The sequence below is a fragment of the Phyllobates terribilis genome, unplaced genomic scaffold (genome assembly GCF_046119375.1).
Source record: "Phyllobates terribilis strain yellow unplaced genomic scaffold, ASM4611937v1 Scaffold_3409__1_contigs__length_79518, whole genome shotgun sequence".
Taxonomy (NCBI): Eukaryota; Metazoa; Chordata; class Amphibia; order Anura; family Dendrobatidae; genus Phyllobates; species Phyllobates terribilis.
The window spans coordinates 59,029-68,426 of NW_027366162.1; the positions used below are offsets into that span (position 1 = coordinate 59,029).

Here is a 9,398-nt window from a genome sequence, read left to right on the forward strand (position 1 = left end):
GGCCGGTTCGCTAGGATAAGGCCCAACAAGCCAAACGTTAGTTCCTTTCTTTAGGCTATATATATCCACCCTTGTTGAACTTTTAACTGGGTTAATCTTAAAGGATAATTTGTGTAGTGATATAATCTGCTCTTTTATCCCTAAACTTTTACTCCCAAAAAGCCCTAATTTTTCCTTCCCTTATCCCTAGTCGTTGCCCATTCCCTTTCTTCCACCGTTAATTCCCAACCACCAGGGCTGACCACCTGCCGACACTGTCCTTCCCCCTCTTGGTGCACCCCTCTCGCACATTCGTAAGCTTGCACACAGTCATTTTGCATGGTCTCTTTCCCATCCACGCAACCACACCACCATCCTCCCATTCATAATCAGTCCCATCCCAAGACGATTCATCCGTTGTTTCATGGGAAAGCCTCACATCCGTCTAGATCTGGGCTCTTGTGGTCATCCCAAGGGCAATTTCATATCACTTATCTTGTGTATTCCATCATGGTCCATCTTGCACTCAAGATCCACGCCAACGGTCGAGTGGTATGCCAAAGGGGGACCGACTTCATACTTATATCCAGCGCTATGAGGAGGCGTCGTGAGGCCTTTTTACTTCGGGTAGGTCCAAGATGGGTTTGGTGGGCTAGATGCCAATTGGCTTATCATCGCTGTGAACCAGGAGAAGGGGCAGCGGTTGGAGATGGGGAGACTATTGTACTTTTCACCCAAAAGAAGGGGAGAGCCCATGCGCCTTAAGGTGATGGACGAGTGGCACAAAACAATGACCTTAGCCCACATGGGCTATTAGATGTCCCAAGTGTCCGTTTTCCTTGAATCTCCTCCCCCCGGTCGTCTCCGAGATGTTTCGGGGATCGAAGCTTGATATTCTTTGCACTGTTATTTTTCCACTCTCCCTTTTTTCCCCGTGAGCTTGGTTTACCTTGGTCATCAATGAGGAGGGGAGTGTGGTATGATTAAATATTTTGCTATCTTTTTCTATGACTTATCATTTGGAATATTGATGGGCGACATCTAGTATGGTGTAACAAGTGGTCGTTAGCGTCATTTATAGGTGAATTGTCCATGAATTGAAGCATATCATTGTATTCCGTAACTCGCAGGGCACATGTGTTAAACAAGAGGATTACAAACATTTGGGGAGAAGAACAAAGAGAAGATGACCGAAGGACAAAGCAAGATTGCACGCACAATAAGACGCAACCACGACGGAGAAACCTGGCCTAGGGCGCGAACGTGTCACGATGTCTTCAAGGCGGCGAGACCACGCCCCATTGGCATGACCGCACCCAGTGTAGGTTGGTTCCGAGACTTTCTTTTTTTGGGCCTTTTACCTAGTTTTGGAAGGAGCTTCGGGCTGGGCTTTTTAGGAGTTGTTTCTAGGATTTCTAGCATTTATAAATAGGGATTAGAGCTTTGCCTCCTTCCCATGCTTAATTTCTAGTTTAGTTTAGGTAGTTTAAAGAGGATTTGCTTTGTTCACCGGGTTGAAGTCTGCGGATGATTGGATTTTTAAGACTTCTACCTTGGTTCTTTGTTATATTACGGAGTTGTTTCATTTCTCTTGCTATATATTTCCATTGAATGTGATTTATCTATCTAGCTTGGCCACCTAGGTTGTTTAAGTCTAATTTATACTGCTAGGTCTGACTTGTCCGAGTTGGAGAGTCTTATCGTCGGGTAGCGAATCAATGCATGACCTAGTTGGGATCGCTATTGTGTTGAGATTTGATGATGTGTTAAATATTGGCCCTGAGCCAATGGTACTGCATGTTCCTATCTATTCCTGAACGCGTTGCTACCTAGGTATTAAATCTTGATAGTTTCATAGTTGTATTTAGGTAAAGGTTTATAGGACTAGTTGGACTATTAACTATATAAGAACAAGGATTAGGACAACCATAATATATAAATTGTAGAATGAACCCGAATAGTAATTAAGAAGTCAATGATCAAACCAATCATTCTATTGTGTGGATACTCGTTGAATAAGGTATTTTCTCTATTGTTTTCCTTCACTCAATTACTAGTTTAGTGTCAATTCAATATCCCCCTTTATTATTATTAAGTTGTTCTTATTAATTACACAAGAATGAAATACATGAATCCATGTGGGATTCAACCCTTACTTGCCGCTTTTCTTGTGTAGAGTAGTGTAGTTAGGAAATATTATTTTGACAGGGCTAAACGACGCTCGTCAAATTTGGCGTCGTTGTCGGGGAGTCAAAACTTCTTCTTGTGTTTTGGTTTGATTAACTTTGGTGTTGGACATTGTATGGTCAAAACCCGTGCTATTAACGCATTTACGTGTTGAATTTGCAAGGGATATGGATAAAGTCAAGCCCACAACCCTAACCAAGGCGCTGCTCGGTGAGGCAACCTGAGAAAAGAGGTATTTTTCCACTTCCATTTATCTTTTATCTTTTTTCTCTATTTCACAATAAGGACATTGTGTACTTTAAGTGTGGGGTAGGGGAACTATATCTTACCTATCCTTGTTTTTTGAAATTTTGAATCTTTTTGAATTTTTAGAGTCGACTATTGTATTTCCCCCTATTTGATGCTTTGTGGATTCTTATAATGGTGTTGATTTCATATCTTTCTACTATGCCTTTGATTGTTGATATTGCAATTGCGTATGATGATGATATGATTGACCAAATTGGGGACTTTGACTTGAGTATATGGATTATGATTAGGATGCATTAGGACCAATACTGAAATTGCATGTTCACCATCTCATCTCTAGTTTTGTCATATTATTTTGCTTTCGTCCTTTTTCATTACAATATACATAGAAAGAAGACGACCCGGACTGTAAGACGGGTGGCCCTGTAACCTGAATAAATGATTTTAAAAAGAACTCACCTGGACCGTAAAACGGACAGGGTCGATGCCTAAATAAGAGTTGGCCCGGACCGTAAGACGGACGAGCCCGATGCTTAATAAGTGATTATAAATTGAAAAGTTAATAGGATGAAAATTAGCAATAAAAATTTGCATGTGATATTACTTGAGTTGAGCTGTGGTTTTTGTATACTTTTGAGGGTGTTGGAGCTCGTGAATTCTTCTCATAGATTATAAAGCATGTTAGGACAAGAACGAGTCATTTATTTGATCTTGCATTATCGTCCTTCATATGCTATTTAGATAAAGACATCTTTTACACAGTTTATAGATTCATTGTTGGGCACCTGCGTAGGATAAACATAGCTCGAGTATGGGGAATGATTGATGTCATTGTTAGAGTTAGTTTTGAGTTTCATTGAGTATTGCATTGTATTTAGTAGAGTCAGAGTCTACTCTCGTGCTATGATGATTGTAGGTACATAGGAGCTAAATCATTGATTTGACGACCACTACTGTCAAGTCCTCCATACTCACTGAGATCGCCAAGTAGTTAGTTGCAGCTTACTCGAGGACGAGCAAGGTTTAAGTGTGAGGGTGTGATGGACGACATCTAGTATGGCGTAACAAGTGGTAATTAGCGTCACTTATAGGCGAATTCGCCATGAATTGGAGCATATCACTGTATTCCAGACCTTGCAGGGGAAAGGGGTTAAACACGATGGTTACAGACATTCGGGAGAAGAACAAAGAGAAGATGGCCAAAGGACGAAGCAAGATCGCGCGCACAATAAGACGCGGCCATGCCGGAGCAACCTGGCCTAGAGCGCGACCGCGCCACGAGGTCTGCAAGGCGGCGTGACCGCACCCACATTAGCGCGATTGCGCCTGGTGTAGGTTGGTTCCGAGACTTTCTTTTGTTACGGGATTCGTTTGGACCTTTACCTAGTTTCAGAAGGAGATTCGGGCTAGACTTTTTAGGAGTTATTTCTAGGATTTCTAGCTTTTATAAAAAGGGATGAGAGCTTTGCCTCCTTTCCATGCTTAATTTCTAGTTTTAGTTTAGGTAGTTTAGAGCAGATTTGCTTTGTTCACTAGGTTGAAGTTTGCGGATGATTGATTTGTAAGACATCTACCTTGGTTCTATGTTATATTACTAATTTGTTTCATTTATCTTGCTCTATATTGCCATTGAATGTGATTTAACTATCTAGGTTGGCTACCTAGGTTGTTTATGTCTTATTCATACCGCTAGGTCCGACTTGTCCGAGTTGGAGAGTCTTATCATCGGGTAGCGAATCAATGCATGACCTAATTGGGATTGCTATTGTGTTGAGATTTGATGATGTGTTAAATATCGACCCTGAGCCAATGGTACTGCATGTTCATGTCTATTCCTGAACGCATTGTTGTCTAGGTATTAAATCTGATAGTTTCAGGATTGTATTTAGGTAAGGGTTAATAGGACTAGTTGGACTATTAACTATATAAGAACAAGGATTAGGACAAACATAATATATACTACCTCCATATTGTTTTATAAGTCGTTTGAAGACTATATCCTTGTTCCTCTATATCACTAGTAGAAAAAACACTTGTTGAGGCTCCCTTTTAGAGGCGGACCTAAATAAAAACGCCTCAAAAAAAACTTATTGAGGCATACATAATATTATACGCCTCAAAAAGTATCCGGAAAATTATTTCTGGAAGATTTTATAGAGGCGGGCCAAGAAGAGCCCGCCTCTATAAGCACTTATTGAGGCGGGCCAAGAAAGCCCGCCTCAATAATTTTTTTTTCGATCCGGGCTGAGTATTAGAGGCGGGCTGAAATGCCCGCCTCTTGTAATCCCTTTTGAGGCGGGCGCAACACGACCCGCCTCTTTTAACTCTTGTTGACGCGGGCGTATAAAGGCCCGCCTCAACAAATCGTGCTCTTCCGAGGCATGAGGCGTGCTGATTATTAGAGGCGGGCATTTAGCCCGCCTCTTTTAATACTTTTTGAGGCGGGCCGAATAGAGCCCGCCTCGTTTAATACTTGTTGAGGCGGGCCTTTATACGTCCGCCTCAACTAATTCTTTTAATTGTACCGCGCAGCCGCCTAGTTCATTTTCGTTCCACATCGTCTTCTTCACTTCCGCTCGTCTTCCATCCTCTTCGTTCCGCTATTCCGCCATTTTCATCACTTCATCTTCTTCGTTCGCCCTCCTCTCCGTTCGTCTCCGAGAGCGTCTTCGTCTCCGCGCGTTTGCCCTCCAACAGCCCCGCGTTCGCCCTCCAACACTACACCCGCGTTCGCCCTCTAACAGACCCGCGGGTCTTCGTTCTCATTTCGTCTCCAACAGACCCGCGTGCGTTCTCGTCTTCGCCGGTAAGTAATCTATTTACGTTCGCCCTCTAACAGACCCGCATTCTATCCCCAATTTGTGCATTTTTTTGTGTTTATAGTTTGTGCATTCAAGGTGTTTGATGAAATGCCTCTATGAAAATATACCCCTAATTCATATACTATCTTTCATCCTAGTCAAATCTAAACAACTAATACTAACAACTTGTGCATTTAAATGTTTAAATCTATCCGAATTTGTGTATTTTTTGTGTTTATAGCTTGTGCCTTGAAGGTGTTTAATGAAATGCCCCAATGACAATATGAAAAGTATACACCTAATTCATATACTATTTTTTGTGGATATAGCTTGTGCATTGAAGGAGTTTATTGAGGCGTTGTCTTGAAGGATCGATATTGAATCAAGGTAATACTTCTACCCTAATTTCTTAGGCCCTTGGCGGGATAGATTTCATAATTTAGGCCCTTGGCAGGATAGTTGAGTTTGTATTTTTTCTTGCTTAGTTGCATATTATTATCTATTAAATTAGGCCCTTGACGGGATAGAATTCATAATTTAGGCCCTTGGCGGGATAGTTATTAGAAATGATATTAAATCTTCCTCTTCTTGCAATTATTACTAGAAATGAGTCGTCCTTGGATGTACGGTGACCATACTACGACACAATACTTGAGTGGGGTTGAGGAGTTTATTAGATGTGCTTTAGCACACCAACGTAGTACGAAAGCAGAAAAAATCTATTGTCCTTGCCGTGATTGTAAGAATATAAGGCGGTTAGATGATATTGATGAGATTGAGGATCATTTATTTCATCGTGGTTTCAAAGAAGATTATCATGTTCATGGTGAGAAAATACCTGATTGTCCAAGTTCTAGTGTCAATGAGTTTGATGTTCGGGTAGACACTGATGATAGTGATGATGATATTGCTGAGAATAATGAGATGGATGATGACCAAGAAGATGATGAAATAAATGGGATGATGGATGGGGTGAGAGATCACTTGAACGGACAACCTCAGATGTTCGAACAGGTATCAAAGGCTGCAGAGACTCCCTTGTATCCTGGGTGTACAAAATTTAGCAAGTTAGAGGCTGTGTCAATACTTTACAACTTGAAATGTGCTTCTGGTTGGACTGATGGAAGTTTCAACACCTTATTGGAATGGTTAGGTAATTTTTACCAGAAGGCAATGAGATGCCTATCTCTACTTATTACGCCAGAAAATTGATGTGTCCCTTAGGCTTAGATGTAGTCAAGATAGATGCTTGCCCAAATGATTGTATGCTTTACAGAAATGAACATGAAAAATCTGATGAGTGTCCAAAGTGCGGTGCATCTCGTTACAAGCGTAAAGGGGTAAATTCGGCTAAGAGGGGCCCAACAGCTAAAGTTATGTGGTATCTTCCAATAATACCTAGGTTTCAGCGTTTGTTTTCGATAAAGAAGGAAGCCAAAAATCTGAGATGGCATGCGGAAGGGAGAAAGAAAGATGGACAGCTTAGACATCCTTCTGATTCTCCTCAATGGAGAAATATTGATAAGAAATATTCTGAATTTGGTGATGAGGTTAGGAATCTGAGACTTGCTTTATGTACAGATGGTGTGAGTCCGTATGGTACGCTAAGCAGCCAACATAGCACTTGGCCGATTCTTCTAGCGATTTATAATCTTCCTCCATGGTTGTGTATGAAGCGCAAGTATATCATGTTATCACTCCTCATCTCCGGGCCTAAGCAACCTGGGAATGACATAGATGTGTATCTTGCTCCACTTGTTGATGATTTGAAATTATTGTGGAATGAAGGTGTCCCAATGTTCGATGCATACACCAACTCAAACTTTACCTTGCGAGCTATGGTTTTTTGTACCATAAATGATTTTCCGGCATATGGAAACTTGTCTGGGTACAAAACCAAAGGAGAACAAGCATGCCCTGTATGTGAAGAGGATATGAAACCCGCCAACTTGAGAAATTACAAGAAAAATGTGTATCTAGATTACCGGAAGTTCCTTAGTCGATATCACCCTTACCGTAAAAAGAAGAAGGAGTTCAATGGGTACACCGAGGAAGGAGTAGCTCGTACACCTTTGACAGGATCACAGGTTTATGAACGGATTAAAAATGTTGACACTAAATATGGCAAGTTCTTCAAGTCCAAATCTAAAAAGGGTGTTTTATGGAAGAAAGTGTCTATACTATGGGATCTACCTTATTGGAAAGATTTTTCGGTCAGGCATTGTCTCGATGTGATGCACATTGAAAAGAATGTTTGTGATGCCATAATTGGGACTTTGCTAAATATACCCGGAAAGACGAAAGACAATCAGAACGTTCGTTTTGATATGAAGGAGAGGAATATTCGACCAGATTTGTGGCCGGTAGTAAACCCGGATGGTAAAAGGACTTTTCTGCCTCCGGCTTGTTACACAATGTCAAGAAAGGAGAAAAAGGTGTTTTGTGAGTGCTTACATGGCATTAAGGTTCCATCGGAGTATTCGTCAAATGTAAAACGTCTAGTTTCTCTTTCGGACCTTCGGTTGATTGGTATGAAGTCTCATGATTGTCATGTATTGCTTAATGTTTTCTTACCGATAGCACTTCGTGGGATATTGCCGAAACACGTGAGACATGTTATAACAAAGTTGTGCGTCTTTTTCAGTTCGATATGTGCTAAGGTTATTGATCCGGAAAAATTGGATGCTCTCCACGTTGATATTGTTGAAACTTTGTGTCGATTTGAAATGTACTTTCCGCCGTCTTTCTTTGATATAATGGTGCACTTAATTGTTCATTTGGTTCGAGAAATCAATTTATGTGGTCCGGTATATTTAAGATGGATGTATCGTTTTGAGAGATTTTTTGGCAGTTTAAAGGGCAAAGTAAAGAATCAGGCGAATCCAGAGGGTAGTATCATTCGTGGAGTCCTTCATGAAGAGATATCTCAATACGCAGCTGAGTTTTTGTCAAGGCTTCATCCAATAGGTCTTCCAAAATCTCGTCATACAGGGAGGCTTGAAGGAGAGGGAGTAATTGGTAAAAAAGTAATATCTCCTCCATCTGAAAGGAAGAGTAAGGCACATCTTTGCGTGTTGTAGCATCTTACAGAGGTGAATCCTTACATAGAAAAGCATTACACTGAATTGCAGGACAAGAATCCGAAATTGAATGAAAGAGCTTTGATGCGGGATCATATCGGACATTTGTTGATTGGTTTAAGAAGGAAGTAGCTGAGGAACTTAGGAAAGAACATGACGTTTCTAATACGGTCAAGTGGTTATCTCGGGGTGCTCGACTATGTGTTCGGTCTTACGAAGGATATGATATCAATGGGTTCACATTCTACACTAGAAGGGAAGATGAAAAGAGTGTGGTGCAGAATAGTGGAGTGAAGGTTATTGCATCATCTAGGGTCTATGCGAGCGCTAAGGACAAAAGACCGGTTGATGCGACACAATCATATTATGGTGTTATCGAAGAAATTTGGGAGCTTGATTATAACAATTTTACAATCCATGTTTTCCGGTGCAAGTGGGTCAACAACCCTAACGGGGTGAAGCAAGATGAAATTTATCCGGGTTTGACATTGGTAAACTTTGACCGATTAAGTGATAGTGACGATCCATTCATCCTAGCATCACAAGCTAAGCAGATTTTTTATGTGGTAGACAATGTTGATCCTAGATGGCGTGTAGTTGCCCAAGGTAAAAGACATATTCTTGGTATTGATGATGTTGTGGATGAAGATGCGTATGACGAGTATGACGATACACCCTTGTTATCAACTGTTGTTCAACCATTACCCGAGGAGGAAGATATAAATAATACTAATCATATCCGTACAGATCATAGGGAGGAATATGGGTTACAAATCATGAATGAATAAGATAAGGTGGAATCATATACTAACCATTAGCCTGTTTTCTTATATCTACTCATGAAATCATGATCTAATTATATTTTTTTTACTTTGTTGCAGGAATTCTTGCGTGGGATGGCTGATGAAAGAGAAAATGTTATTTGTCCTATTCAAGGTGATCCCGAATCACAAGGTGTTAGCGCAATTACACAGATTCATAAAGGGCGTGGTCCGTCAAAAGGTGTTCAAGTAAAACAACCTATGCACCTTGAGTATAAAGCGTTTAATGTCCCAGATGGCCAATGGTCAAAACAATACGGAAAGCAAGTTGGGAGTTGTTC

General features: G+C 40.9%; 1 protein-coding gene across 1 annotated transcript; it reads left to right on the forward strand.

Moving 5' to 3' along the window:
* Window positions 1-5,822: 5,822 nt before the first annotated feature.
* On the forward strand, window positions 5,823-9,084 carry LOC141247875 (uncharacterized). Its single transcript, XM_073669283.1, is given in 4 exon segments — window positions 5,823-6,357; window positions 6,360-6,813; window positions 6,925-8,242; window positions 8,374-9,084. Coding segments are annotated over 4 exon segments (3,018 nt in total).
* The last annotated feature ends 314 nt before the right edge of the window (window positions 9,085-9,398 follow it).